Source organism: Eptatretus burgeri, chromosome 8 (assembly GCF_056783735.1).
Source record: "Eptatretus burgeri isolate ZD-2024b chromosome 8, Ebu_testis_v1, whole genome shotgun sequence".
NCBI lineage: Eukaryota > Metazoa > Chordata > Myxini > Myxiniformes > Myxinidae > Eptatretus > Eptatretus burgeri.
Window position 1 is genome coordinate 4,485,184 of NC_140968.1, and position 15,737 is coordinate 4,500,920.

The window sequence follows — 15,737 nt, forward strand, 5'->3', positions numbered from 1 at the left end:
GAAAGGTGAGAGAGAAGCTTGGAGGGAGAAGAGTGTGATGGTTGCTTTGAGAGGGAGGGGTGAGAGGAGTGAGTTGGCACAGAAGTTGGAAAAAAAGAATGGTTGATGGAAAGTGAACATTCATAGCAAACTGGGCGTTTTAACATTTTTAGGTCAGAGATGCGATTAAAGACATTTCTTGATGGATGCAATAAAGGCGAATTAAGAGAATGGAGAGAAGAAACGCTGCAACAGTTGGATTTTTAGACAAGGTATGAATGAAAGGGCGAATTGAGAGCAGTTTGTGGAAATAGAGGAAGAGTAGCACATTATGATGCAGTAAAGAGAACCACACATGTGAAAGAGGAAGATGAAGCATTATAAGAGATCGGTTATTTTTTTTTTTGAGTCACAGTTTTCATCAGATTAGGTAATGGAAAGGTTGTAGAAAAAATTGTGAGGTGAATGGTGAATTTGGATCGGTAAACGCAGGGGGTGGAAACAGGTCACGTGGTTACGGGAGGTTTATAGTCAAAAGTGGATTTATTTATTTAAAATAAGGATTGCTTCACATTCGGGAAAGGGAAGGTTGAAGTCACATCACGGAGGTGTATGGTGAATTTGGAACTGTAAACGCAGAGTGAAGCTGCTGGGTCGATGAAAAGTATCAGGAAGAGGGGATAGACACGTGGTTACAGGAGGTAAGGTGTATGGATGGAAAGGATACAAGGAAAATTATTAATTTTTGATGAATTTTTGAAGATTAGGTAAGATTCTGGAGTGGTAGATTGGAAGAAGAAATTGTGAAGGTAATGGAAAGAGTGGGTCAGTTCAAATAGAAGAAAGATGGTGTGCCGGCAAAAGGAGGAAGAAGAAGAAGAAGAGGGATCGGGATTCATGGATATGCAGGGAGGAAGGTAGTTATTTTGTTTTTTCCTTTAAATTTAAGACAAGAAACAGAGTGTTTAGTTGGGAGGGGTGGGGCATTGGGAAAGTGGGGAAAATAGGAATTGAAGGTAATAGGGAGAGAATACAAATAAAAACGACTGTCCACCTGGAGGGGAAGGATGGGTAAGCCTCAAGGAACCCGGTAAGACAAGGTCTACAAAAATCACAAAATAGCATGATTTTTGAAACAAAACCGAACAAGGAACACACAGTAACATGTCGATGAGAAAATAAAGCAGTTAAACGGGACAAAAATCGACCGGAGACTTAACTTTGAGAAAGTCGGCAGAGACTCCTGAGAGAACCTGCCGACGCTCTAAACCCAGAACCGGAAGTTTTCTTTTTAACAATCCTACTTTCCCAACAATCCTCTTGAAGAAGTCACTTCATTCAAGCTTCTGGGTCTCACTATCTGCCATGATCTTTCCTGGGAAAGCCACATTTCCAACCTGGCCTCCAAAGCCAGTCACTGACTGGGAATCCTTCGTCATGCAAAGTCCTTCCTCGGCTCACCTGAGCTCCTAACCACATACAAAGCTTTTGTCCGCAGCCTGGTGGCGTACTGCTCCCCCCTCTGGGCTGGTGCTCCTGCCTCACACCATTCTCGGCTTCACGCTGTGGAAACCAAAGCATTTAGGATCATTGGTATCTCCCGCGGTGAGGCTGAGTCTTTGGGCCTCTCACTCTCTCACCAAGAAAGTCTCTGTTACCTCTGTTACCCACTGTTTATCCTTCCCTCTCCCACCCCTCTTGTCTCCTGCTCCCCTTTGTTGTGCGTTCGCTCTTATACGAGCCTCGACAGTGGATACAAAAAAGATTTTAAGGGCTGTTTTTTTAAAAAAATATCACAGACGTTTACCACCGTTGACGCAGGGTCTTTTACCCCACCTTATTCTGCACGTTATACTAGTTCTTTGTGCTGCTGGTTGCATCCTTTATGATGTCCTTAAAAACAGTAAGTTTCCTGTTTGGAATGATTTTCAATTTTGTTTGACTACCAGCCAGGTAAACAAAAATTATCTCATTTCTCTCTGCATATGCACAATCGGGACGAATTCAGAGCTGAAGTACTGATAAATTCCAAGTTAGTTTTCCGATTCATGTTCAAAATATAACATCAAGTTGAAATCAAGTTGTTCCTCGATCATAAACTTAAGATGTTTTCTGACAGATGGACGGACGGACACAAACCGATTGCTTAACCCCGCCTTTCACTTCGTGTGCACGGGGATAACAAAAGAAAGTGAATTTGCAGATGTGGGAATGTCATCGATATCTATACTACAAACAATAATGGGCCCAGAAGAGAACCTTGAGGAATTCCACCAAAGTAATCTTCTTAAATTCAGATTAAAAAAAAAAGATCGATACTTTGTGCACTGGATGCGACGATCTAAATAACTCGTCAACCAATCATTATTAGCTACCCTTCCCCTTCTCCACCCCCAACCCCCCCCAAAAAAAAATTCGATAATAGATTTTGACAACAATTTTGTGATTAATCAAAGGTATCAAAGGCTTTGGATATATCAATGAAAACACCAATAGCATAATTATTTTCAAAAGCATCGTTAATTTTGTTGATGGGGTCAATTAACATGTCAAGTGGCCTTTTTGGAATCCAAATAGATCATTTCAGAGAATTGTATATTTATCTAAAAATGTGAACATTCTTGTGTACGTAATTAACTCCAACGATTTTGGAAAAACAGAACGTGTCGAAATTGGATTATAATTTGCAAGTTCCCTTGTATTTTAACACTGGTGTGACTTTTGCTATCTTCAATGCCTGGTGTTGGCTTAATGGTTGGGGTGGTAGGCTTGGGATCCTAGGACCCTGAGTTCAAATCCCACTCGGCTGTTGAATTAATACCAGCTGGGGTTGACTCTGCCTATCATCTTTCTGAGGTTGGCAAAATGAGTGCCAGCATGTGGTATCCTATGTCGGAGTGGCGACCCATCCAAGATTGTGCCCAATTGCCAAGGAGAGTGCTTAAGCAGCACCAACGCTCTACACAGAGTATGGTCCCAATGGATTGGATTGGAATTTATCTGGGAATATAGAAGACAAATTACAAATACAAATGCACAAGCTCTTCCATGAGCCTTTGGTCACAAAAAAAACTGACAATAAAATGAGGCTTGGCACATTTTGTCCACCGTGTGAAGAATTCTGTCCATGATGTGAAATTATATCGACACATTTACTGTAGCAACTTTCTTTTCAAGTTCCTACATTTTGTCGACCATTTAAGCTCACATGGTGGGCAATATGTGCCCAGCCTCATTTTATTGTTTGTGATCAAAGGCTCATGAAAGAGCCTGTGAATGTATTCAATACAAGGCAAAGACATTAGCAAACATTAGGAGAGAATTAGATGAACTGCAAGAATATTAGAAGACAACGGACCAAAATGTATACAGCACTTCACAAATGGGATTTGAACCTGCATTCCCAGAATCACAAGCCATTAGTTCAAAAGGGAGCATTAAAATAGGCCAATCCAATTTTCCAACAAAAAAGCACCAAGTAATCATCCTCTATGCCACCACCAGGCCTTTGGCTTTATTTGTGCCAATCTGAGGAATAATCCTCACTTCTCATATCCAAGCAGGTCATAGTGAAAGCTTTATCTGTTATAGAACATGCGAGCCTCAGCAATAACTACATTGCTCGATTTATATCCCTATTGGCAGATTTAATGACAGGGGCAGAGAAAATCTTAAGAGAAAGAAATGGGGAATTATGGTGGTGGACGAAATGGCCTTCCTGGAGAAGTGGTAGCAACATAAACAGGAAATAGGTTTAAGGTGGAATTAGATGGGTATGTAGATGGATTGTGGCGAGAGGGGTACATGGATATTAGCATGACTGGTAGGTAACTTAAGGATGGATGGGTTATTATACAGTATGCATGATAGTGATCATGATGTCTGTGATGGGATCTCGTCAGAAGGTGAATATGCTGTGTTTGAGACAATGTCTCCCACCCCCCCCACCACTCACAGTCCCTCAGTGTAATTAGGTCAATAAACTGATAACAGTGAATTAATGTGGTGATGAAATAGCACAAACATGATGGGCCAAATGGCTTCCTCCCACATCAGAGTCCCTTGCATATTAGCTGCAAATTCCATGACGAGATGAGGAGTGCCCAAGGGTATTGGAGTGGCCAACATATGAACTGGTTGCGTGAAATTTGGACATTGGACATTCGTGGTTGCGTGAAATTTGAATGAAAATAAAATGTGCCGCGCCATGTCGTGGGTGCAACGTCACAGCATAAAGGTAAGACTGCATCAGAGAACGTAGAGAACGACGTACGTATTGCGCATAAAAATCGCAGCAGGATGTTCCAGCAACAAATCCACATAGTACCTAACCAAAACAGTTCATTGCTATATTGGTAAAAGTAATCTCAACAAGTGCACGATGATGTAATTTTAAACACAAGAAAACTTACTGTGTCGGGCAGCTCAGAATGCGTTTTTCCACTTGATCAGCATTTGCCTCCAAGTTGTCAGCACTCTCCCCTTCATCTTGATCTTCACAATTTGCTGGAACTTCAGTCCCTGCTGATGAAAGGTAATAGTGGGCAAATGCTTATTTTCTCAGTCGTGCACTTTCACTCACTTCTTTTATCAAAAGAGCATATCTCGGGTTGATGTCTTTGCTTTAGAGATCCATTAACTACTGTTACCTCCGCCAACCGAAGGTGGACGGAGGTTATGTTTTCACCCATCTCTCTGTTTGTTTGTGTGCAAGATATCTCCAGAAGTTGGAGATGGATTCAGATGAAATTTGGCGGACAGGTTGGGTGTGTAACAAACAAGGACGAACTGATTATAATTTGGTTAAGATTCGGATACGGATACTGGAATTTTTCAGCAACTCTTCACAATTGAAAGATATGTATATATATATATATATATATATATATATATATATATATATATATATATATATATATATATATATATATATATATATATATATATATATATATATATATATATATATATATATATATATATATATATATATATATATATATATATATATATATATATATAGCCTGGTGTTGGCGCAGTGGTTAGGGCAGCGGCTTGGGTCCAAAAGGTCCTGAGTTCAAGCCCCGTTGGGCCACTGAATTAATACACCAGGGGGTTGACTCAGCCTGTCATCCTTCCGAGGTCGGCAAAGTGAGTACCAGTGTACTGGGCCGGTGTATACCCCGGTTAAAATAGGTGTACCATATCCCTGTGTCGTAAGAGGCGACCAGGGTTGCGTCAGGAAGGGCATCCGGCGTAAAACATGTGCCAAATCACTATGCGGATCATACGGATGATCCGCTGCGGCGACCCCTAACGGGAGCAGCCGAAAGAAGAAGAAGATATATATATATATGTATGTAAATAAATATATATATATATATATATATATATATATATATATATATATATATATATATATATATATATATATATATATATATACCACGATATCTCAAAAAGTTATGGGCAGATTCGGACAAAACTTCGTAGATGAGTTGGTTTGGTGACAAGAACAAGCCGATTAGATTTTGGCTCAGGTCCGAATCCAGATCTGGCCTAACAGTGGGATACAAAATGTAAACATATCAGCCTGGTGGAGGTATGCGCTCTACCGAATGCCCTTCTAGATAAGAATGGATTACATCTGTTAGACACTATTATCCTCTTCTGTTTTTTCACAGGATGTCACCTGAGATGCTTTACAAAAAAGAATCCTGCCTCACAACCACCCCCCCCCACCCCGTTAAATCCCCTCCCAAAGCCCACCTCTTCCCAAACTTCCCGTTTTTCCTTCCTGAGCATTTGCTTCTGTGCACATGCAACTTGTCCACCTGTGTCCTGCTCTACCCTTCATGCTTCCCACATCCCTTATTCATCCATCTCCATCTATTTTGTCCCTCAACCCTGCTATTGTTGTTCCCTCCTTATTTCTGCTGTTCCTTTTGTTCTGTTGCTTCTTGATCCGTTCTGTATTCCCCCTCTTCCACGGACCTTGAATTTGTATACAAAAAGAAAATACAAGCAATGGATACATCTTCAAAGCCACACTGCCTTCAAGAAAACCGAGATAATGTCCTCGAATGCCTGGTGGTATTTATTCGTATTTGTAAACAATACAGAGCTCTCAAGTGGTGCCATATCTCCGACTCCATCCTTGAAAGAGTGGTTTTCCTTCAAGGCAGTGTCTTGGGACATGTCCTGTTTCTGATGTACACTCTCTTCTATGAGCAGATTATGGCTCTCTTCTCTGGGCTGGTGTTGCCAGATCTCATCTTGCACTCCTGGAAGCGGTAGCATCCAAGGCTGCGAGGGCATTTGGAGTGACTAGGCAGGAGGCTGAAGTAGTGCCTGCTCTTATCCCAAACAGGCAAGTTGTCTCATAGTTTTCTGCTGCCTCATATCTGTAGTGTTCACGAACCAGGCGGACAACGGAGCAAGCGGAAACTCTGCTTTATTGCGCAGCACGGACGTACAGGGCACACCGCCTAGTGAGCAGGACATAATATAAACCCCGATCACGTGACTACAAGCATCCAATCTACATACAGCACAATATCTAGTTTTGCTCCACATGCTCTCTCAGCAATTTGTCCTTCACAAGACCCACCAGGTCATATTCACTCAGCCAACAACTCATACCTTTTACCCTCCATTAATTGAAGTTAAGTGCTCACCTCCTCTCTTTTCCCACCTGTGAAATCTCCCGTCTGTCCCGTCATCTTCTTCCCTGCACTCCCTTAACATGGTGAGTCTGCCATCTTAATCCCATATTCTTAATCCTGATCTCGACTTCTCTCAGTGACTACACTCTCGCTCACCTGCACTTTCCCACAATTACCGTTTGTCAGCTTTCCTTGTCTGCTCACATTTCCTTTGTCCACTTATCCTCTCTATTCCCTTGTAATGTCTGCATGTCCCAACCAATTTCTGCTTGTTCCTTGGCCAATGTTTACAAACTTATCTACCAGTTCCCTTCTGCTTCATTGATGACTAGCATATAAGACCTCTCGCTTCGCTGGCGAGTTTAATCAAAAGATAGCATGTTGCATGTCGATCTGTGAGTCTTAATAAGGACGAAGGAAATTAAACATGAAAAAAGGATATTTTATAACATGTTGTTGATGTTGTGGTTGTTCTTCTCTTCCTTTCTCCTCCTTCCGTGTACTTTTTTATGTTTTATATTGCTTTGACAAGTATTACGATATATATATATATATATATATATATATATATATATATATATATATATATATATATATATATATATATATATATATATATATATAATTTTCTGTGTTCCTTCAGTGTCCGTCACGCTTCATTCTAAAGGCTTCTTGCTGTCATAGAATAATAAATATGGTACCGTTGGAACCCCTAGATGATGTTCCAAGTCATTTCTGTGATTAAACGGGCATGACATTTGAGAATGGATGTGTCGGCCTCTCACCCCTCTGGTATTAGCTTTGATCCCTCTCTCTCTCTCTCTGAAAATAAAATTAAAAAGTCTTCAGGTATCAAAAGCTTAACTGTTACAAATAGCACAAGTGCTTAAGTATTACCAACCTTGTTTTTGTGACGAGTCGTACTCCGTTCCAAGTCGGAGCAAGAGACGGGCTGCCTCCAGGCCACTTGGCCGTTGCATTCGCACAGTTGTGCTTGCCTTCCTGCTTTGTAGTGGGCTGCTATCACCTGGAGTCCAGTCACTCTCCTTGGACTGTCCTGGAATATAATGGGACCAAACGCTGAAATTTAATCAGTGCTATGAGGAGCTCTGCAGTGTATGATCATTATCAAAACTACTGCATTCCAATCTTCAGGACTCCAAATGACCGACCAGTCTGCATTCATTTGGCTCAGTCATCGAGAATATAGAGAAGCCAAAAGAGCAAAAACCACACTGAACAGGACATTAGTAATAGCCATTGCAACGCCAATGAAAATGTCACGTGCTCCAGATTAATGACGACGCATCAACGAGGCAATCCACAGAAAGCAAGTGCAACAAATCTATAAAATCATGAAAGGAAGATGCACTCCTTTTATTGTTAAAAAAAATTTTTTGTAATCAGAAGTTGAACTTCCCCATCCCTCTGCCATACACACCTGCACGGGAACACTTTGGGGGCCGACCCCGACGGACATTTTTCTGACTGGGTAAACCTGAATGCAATTGCTCATATGTTTTCTCTTCAACTCCAATCGTTTTCAGGAGTTTCTTAAACCTCAGCAGATCTAAAGGCAATGTGTTTCCTGCACAGACAACATGGCAATGAAATGTAAAGAATTAATCTGCAAAAAAACTTAAAAACTAATGAGAATAATTAGCAGATTACAAGAAGAGGAATTTATGCAATTTTGAAGCAGAATACAACAGTAAGAATGACAACATGAGAATAGGACATAGTTTTACAAATCCTCCTTACTCATGTTAAACAAAATCTGTGATTACTGCAAGTCCGAGTGATACTGGTTTGAAAATGTAACAGACGTATAAAGCACTCACGGAAAGCCTTGTCAATTCTCCAACCATTCTGACGTTCTTCTTTCTTGAACTTATTCTGTGCAAAAGATCCAGATGCAATAACATCAAAATCTTTCACTCTTTTATCTAAATTCCACAATCAATTCTTCACTATGGTTACACCCTTGGGATAGCAATTCTCCATGCCTCTTTGACAATGTAAAGGTATCTTTAGGTCAATGAGACCAAAGGCAGGCTTGTCCTCACCTTGATGTCTGACCGGCTTCGATTTGGGAAGAGTTGCCCGATAGTAGAGAAATCAGTACCGACAGTACTGATCGCCAAGAAGAAAACCTCCGTCTCTGATCAGTAAAAAAAAACCACAATGATCCGGATACAAAGGAATAAGGAAAGGGATGACAATGCAAGTACGTTTTTACTTTTGAGATCTTGTAAGCTTTGAAATAATTAATGAAGATAATTCATGAATGAACCCTACTATCAATTTGTAATTGGTCACTGGCTTTAATACCAAAACAAATTTTTTATTACAGACAATAGGCATCAAAAAGCTACATATAATCGAGCAAAAAGTATCAAATGGAGAACCTCTCCGCCATTAGAGCATTTAAATTGAATCAGATGCAGCAATTATTGTGAATTGTTGCTTGGTCGATGACAGAAGACCCCATTTGCATTTTGGCCGCCTTCATCCCGACCCCGATTTGAATCGCGTGTGGGCATGGGCAACTTTCTAGTGAATAATTATGTTTGAAATACGTGAGCAACTAGAGAATTCACAGACCACCTTACCCAACGCAGTTGTTTTTTTTTTATATGCAGCCCACGGCTGCTGGTAGCATCATTTTCTGAAAGTGCAGCTGGGTAGCTGATGCAATGCCCCTGTTACCAGGAAGCTGATACTAATTTTGCTGACCTCAGAAGGGTGACAGGTGAGTCAACCCACCGGGAGTTATTTAAACGACATAACAAGGGCTCAAACTCAAGATCTGAAGGTGTTAACCCAATCACCTTAACCGTCATGCCAACACCAGGCTCTGCCCACAGTGTTCAAATATATAATTCAATTTAAATAAAGGAGATTTTAAAGGTTGTAGGAAAAAAACCCCGGAAGTTTACCGCTGGAAATGCGGTGTCTTATACACCACCTTATTTAACAAGTTTAATTAGTTATTCGTGTCTGTTGTTTGTATCCTTTATGACGTCCTCAAAAACAGTGTTTCCTTTTTGGAATGATTTAACAATTTTGACTGCCAGACCAAGTTAAAAAAAAAAAAAATAGGGGCAATACCCCTGGTGGTGGCTGGACAAGATAACCAGAGAAACACAAGTAGGTATGGATGACCCGCTAAATATGTAACTGAGAAGAAAGTAAAGACCGATGGATTTTTTATTTTTTTTATGCCGTGAACAAACTTTGGTACAGCACAGGTGGTAAAGGTTGTGGTCAAGTTTCATCGAAATTGTGTGTGTTGGTTTCAGAGAAGAATGCAAATACATATTTTGGGGGGCAACCCCAATAGACTCCCTTAGAGCCCGATTTTTAACGCCATGAACAAACTTTGATACCGACACGGCGATGAACGTTGTGGTCAAGTTTCATTCATCAAAACCGAATGTGTAGTTTTAGAGAAAACGTTGCAAGTATTTGTGGACGGACGGACTGACGACGCGCCATCCCACAAGCTCCCCGGAACTACGTTCCAGGTGAGCTAAAAAGTATCTCGCTCTTCTCTGCACGTGTGCAATCGGGACGAATTCAGAGCCAAAGTAATGCGAAACTACAGGTTTGTTTTGCAATGCATGTTGAAATGAACAGATTCGTGTTAAAAAAAAAAAACATTCAATCGAAAGTACGTTGGTCCTCGATCACAAACTGATGTTTGTAGACAGAACACACAGACAGACAGAAATGAACCAATTACTTCACCCTACTTTTTGCTTCACGTGTGCAGGGTAAAAACTTACATATATACGTTTTTCTCGACAATTTACGATAAATGGATGAGGTGTGTGTGTGTGTGTGTGTGTGTGTGTGTGTGTGTGTGTGTGTGTGTGTGTGTGTGTGTGTGTGTGTGTGTGTGTGTGTGTGTGTGTGTATGTGTGTGTCATACTTTTTGTCTATTAAATACGTACTTCTATTCATTGATTGCACACTATTGGAATATACCTTTTGACACTTTAGACTGCTAAGACCCCTTTGAACTTTGAAGACCCTTTAAGACCCCAAAAGTTCCCGAGGATCCAAAAAGTCCCAAAAGTCCATGAGCACCCAGAAGACCCCCCCCCCAAGGCTGTGTAGACCAATGAAAATTTGGTCGATCGGACCAACAGGCACAAGTCCTCAGACTTTTGAGTAAGCTCAAACAAGCCTTCTCAGTCCTCAGACACTTCCCAGCTGCTTCAAGATGCACACGTTCTTGCAGTAACCCTGGTTAAACTCCCAAAATCCAGGCTGACTGCACACCTCAACTTTTTTATTCCTCGCCTCTCCCGTTTGTGAAATTGCTTTCAAGAGACGGTTCAATCCCACTCTTCCCTCCAGGGCTTGAAGCAAGCGATGCCCTCCCTTCTCATGTCATCCCCCATTCCTAAAAAAAGTGAATCCTTTTTTCTACATCCATTTACCCGACCAAACGTAACGCTGATTGGAGAAGAAACCAATTTTAATGGTTGATTGATTTTTACCCTTTGTCAATTCACTCTTTCAGCCTGGTGTGTTGGCGCAGTGGTTAGGGCAGCGGCTTGGGATCCAAAAGGTCCTGAGTTCAAGCCCTGTTGGGCCACTGAATTAATACACCAGGGGGTTGACTCAGCCTGTCATCCTTCCGAGATCGGCGAAATGAGTACCAGTGTACTGGGCCGGTGTATACCCCGGTTAAAATAGGTGTACCATATCCCTGTGTCGTAAGAGGCGACCAGGGTTGTGTCAGGAAGGGCATCCGGCGTAAAACATGTGCCAAATCACTATGCGGATCATGCGGATGATCCGCTGTGGCGACCCCTAACGGGAGGAGGAGGAGGAGGAGGAGGAGGAGGAGGAGGAGGAGGAGGAGAAGGAGGAGGAGAAGGAGAAGGAGAAGGAGAAGGAGGAGGAGGAGGAGGTGGAGGAGGAGGAGGAGAAGGAGAAGGAGAAGGAGAAGGAGAAGGAGAAGGAGAAGGAGAAGGAGAAGGAGAAGGAGAAGGAGAAGGAGAAGGAGAAGGAGAAGGAGAAGGAGAAGGAGAAGGAGAAGGAGAAGGAGAAGGAGAAGGAGAAGGAGAAGGAGAAGGAGAAGGAGAAGGAGAAGGAGAAGGAGAAGAAGTCAATTCACTCTTTCACGAACTTAGATTTTTATCGACAAAAAATGTCAAGCTTGTGCAAATCCACCACATGACAGGTTGGCAAATATGGAACCAAACCACCACTCTCCCACCCCTCCACGACACCTCCCCTTTTCACTTGGTTCAGACATTTTCTGGAGCACTTCAAGAAACACATTGAACGAAAGGGATATGCATTTATTCCATTTCAGTGTTGTTTTGTTCTTTCAACATAAATACTTTTCATGAATGGTGGAAGTTAGTGTCCTACATACAGTGCCTATAGAAAGAGGAACACCCCCTTTCAAAATTTTCACCTTTTGTTACCCTATAGCCTGGAATTAAATTGCATTAAATCAGACTTTTTCACCTTCATTTACACATCATAACCCACAACTTCCAGAATGTCTGGAGTGTTTTTTTGTCTCCCTCAAACGGGACACAAGGTGGGCTTTTTGAGTAATAGCTTCCGTCTTACCACCCTCCCATACAAGCCAAACTTGTGGAGTGCTTGAGATATTGTTGTCACATGCATACTGTGACCAGTCTTTGCCATAAAGGCATGTAGCTCTTTCAAAGTTGCCATTGGCCTCTCTGATCAGTCTCCTTGCTTGGCCATCCAGTTTGGAGGGACGACCTGATCAAGGCAGGGTCTTGGTGGTACCATACACCTTCCACTTCTTAATGATTGGCTTGACTGTGCTCCAAGGGAATTCAAGGCCTTTGAAATATTTTTATGTCCATCCCCTGATCTGTGCCTTTCCACAACTTCATCCCAGAGGTCTTTTGAAAGCTCCTTGGGTCTACATGGTTGAGTCTTTGCTGTGAAATGCACAACCCAGCAGAGGAAACTGACAGGAACAACTGATTTTATTCAGAAATAATCAGAATCACTACAATTTAACACAGGTGGAGGCCATTTAACTTGGTGTGTGATTTTGAAGATGATTGGTTACACCTGAGTTAATTTACAATTGCTATTATCAAGGGGTGGACACTTATCCAACCAAGATATTCTAGTTTTATAGTTTTTAATTAATTTTCTGCAATTTGGAGAATTTGTTTTTGGCTTGGAAGTTGTGCGTTATGATGTGTAAATGAAGGAGGGAAAGTCTGATTTAATGAAATTTAATTCCAGGCTAGAAGGCAACAAAAGGTGAAAAATTTTAAAGGGACTGTAGTTTCTATAGGCACTGTACCTGTTTGAACAATGATACTCTTAAGACCAGGAAGAGGTGCAATTAATAAAGAGTGGAGAAAAGAGAAATTATGACACAAGAATAATGAGAAAGGTGTGAAAATGAGTGTTCAAAAAAGCATTTGAGAAATTTGCCTCACCCAAATCACTCCACTGACGACTCTGGTGACTCTTACGGAAGCTCGAGTATTTAGTATCAGAGCCATACTCATACACAGGGTCATTGCTGATGGGGGTAGCACCATCCAAGCGTGAAACCTCCACAGTCACACTGGAGGAGCAATAATATAACCATGGTACCTCAGAACTCCATGGTAAGTCTCATCATATAAAGATTTTTAAAATATAATTACTGCATTTGAAAGTGACTTGTGCATCAAAAAGTGTCGTAGCATTGAAGGAAAAATAAAAGCAAGTCAGTACATTTATAATTTTAAATGCATTTTCTTTTGGCTTGACGTGTCCAAACCCTCATTATACATTCTTAATGTAAAGACGATGTAATATATAGCTCTTTCTTAAATTAAAATGTATAAATTTGGCTTGCAATTGCAGTAAAAGGGAGTCTTGCAATATTTGCGTTGTTTGAGGGCCAGAAACGCAGCCATCTAATTAGCTCAGTTTACCCATCACTTTATAAAGCCATAAACAATATTATGGCTCTCAAAAAAAACAAAAATCATGCAAGCTCATAATTCACATACACCACCCATGCCAAATAACCTTTTGTATAAACCATATTGTGGTCGATTCAGCATTCCCTTCTGAAGTAATAGCTCATATAATGCTTGTAACCAAAGTTCAAATCCCTCGACCACGCAAGTTTGGCCATATTGCCTTCTAATAGCCTTGTAATTGATGCCTGCTCTTGTCTTTTTCCTGCATGTGACTTGTGCACAAGCTCCAATATGAGCCTTAGATCAATGCAAAAAAAACCCAACAAACAAACAAATGTGCTGATTGTTTCATCGTTCTGAGAACAGACCTCTCTTCATTTAAGACAATGGATCCGTCCTCAGCCACGCGGACCTGGGGTGCAACCATGCTTTCTTCCCCGCCGGCGTCATCGTTTGTCTCGTCCTCGCTGCTGCTTCGATGGAGAGGCCTAGGGGGTTCCGTATTCAGTAAAATATACAATATCGGGGACCCATGTACTTTGACAAAGGCTTGACTTTCTGCATTCAGCTTCACAGCATAAGCTGCAAAACAGATCTATTGAGTTAAAACATTTTTTACCGTCAATGAAAGAGGAGGGCTGAGGGTTTGGGGGGAGGGGGTATAATATTTGGCTGGGTGTGCCTGCTTTATTGCTTACTTTTGTGTGGCCTTGGATAGCCAATGAGATTATGGGTGCTTCCATTGCATTTACTACTAGTCTTCACTGTTGTGGTCAGGCGAGTCCCTGGTGTGTGTGTGTGTGTGTGTGTGTGTGTGTGTGTGTGTGTGTGTGTGTGTGTGTGTGTGTGTGTGTGTGAGTGTGTGTGTGTGTGTGTGTGTGTGTGTGTGTGTGTGTGTGTGTGTGTGTGTGTGTGTGTGTGTGTGTGTGTGTGTGTGTGTGTGTGTGTGTTTTCATGCTTGCTTTGATGCAGCCATCTGGCACCACAATGCTGTTCTCCCATATGATCCTGTTGTGCATCTATTGATTTTTTCCTGGCTAATATTACTTCCTTTCCATCCATGCTCCCTTTTCTTCCTTCTCAACCCACTCTAAATGCTATTGAATCCTTACTTTGTCTGTTTAACAGAGATGTTCCTGTCACAGGACATCCTTGATTCCTATGTCTCTAATCCTCTTTCGCTTTGTATCTAATCCTGTCTGTTCCCTCTTAAGCTTTGATAGGCCCATCAAACTATACTAGGTGGTGTAATGGTTACAGTGTCTGCTCTGGGTCTGGCAGGTCAGAGGTTTGAAGCCCGGCGAGTCAAACCAGACTTTTAAAATGGTATGTGCTGCTTCCTCGCTCTACGCTCAGTGTTAAAAGGATAGAGCACGAACAAACAACCGTGGGTTGGCAACCATTGTGCAGGCTTGATTGGCCTAATGGCCTCCTCCCATGTTGAAGTTCCTTATTAGGGAACTCATGTTATTAAATGCCACCCTAGTGGTGGCATCACTGTCTTCATCAGAAACAATCCCAAGTGATTCTCTGGATTACATCTGGCTTTGCAAATCTCCCCATGACTGTTTTCTGTACAAATCATGAGTCCAAAACAAAAGATAACTTCCCAAGCAACTTCGTGTTCGCAAAGGGCGACGCAAGATACTCACTCGGTGTAGCTCGTTCCCGATGGAGCACTTGGTGGGCAAATCGCATCCTGGGATGCTCGCAACCTGAAGAACAGCATAGTTGGCTCATGTGGCTTTCATTGCACTCACGTTTACGATTTCTACACTGCATCTGCAATCAAGCTCCGTGGTTACAGTTTTCAAATGCCATACAAAATTATGGTTTGCCCGTTTGTTGTTCCATCACTGAACCTTTCACTCTGTAATTGTCCAGATCAATGCTCTGTTTTTAAAACAGGTTTTCAGGCTCGTGCCAATTAGGCTCTGCGTAACTGGATTTGAGACAAATTGCTGTCTCAATAAAAATGGTTGGGAGGAACGACATTACAAACTGTGAATTATCAATCCAATAAAATGTGCTGAAAAAGGGTAAATGGAGCTTTTGAACAGATTGGCCCATTTTGACATAAAGCTCATGATGCTGGCATCCCAGGTCACTGTGTGGGTGACACTTAATGTCTTTTCACTCAAGCGCAAGTAATAGATCT

The 15,737-nt window shown here is 41.6% G+C and overlaps 1 protein-coding gene across 7 annotated transcripts in view; it reads right to left on the reverse strand.

Moving 5' to 3' along the window:
* LOC147020965 (uncharacterized) overlaps nt 1-15,737 on the reverse strand; it is a 76,276-nt gene that overhangs the window by 28,032 nt on the left and 32,507 nt on the right. For 6 of the 7 annotated variants that reach the window (XM_085890705.1, XM_085890700.1, XM_085890701.1 and 3 more), the window contains 8 exons: nt 15,232-15,294; nt 13,948-14,067; nt 13,103-13,233; nt 8,711-8,805; nt 8,486-8,540; nt 8,086-8,232; nt 7,546-7,701; nt 4,392-4,503 (listed from right to left, as the gene is read on the reverse strand). In XM_085890705.1, the coding sequence (XP_085746831.1) occupies nt 4,392-4,503; nt 7,546-7,701; nt 8,086-8,232; nt 8,486-8,540; nt 8,711-8,805; nt 13,103-13,233; nt 13,948-14,067; nt 15,232-15,294 (879 nt within the window). The remainder of the gene's footprint in view (nt 1-4,391; nt 4,504-7,545; nt 7,702-8,085; nt 8,233-8,485; nt 8,541-8,710; nt 8,806-13,102; nt 13,234-13,947; nt 14,068-15,231; nt 15,295-15,737) is intronic. The other variant, XM_085890707.1, reaches the window with a different exon arrangement.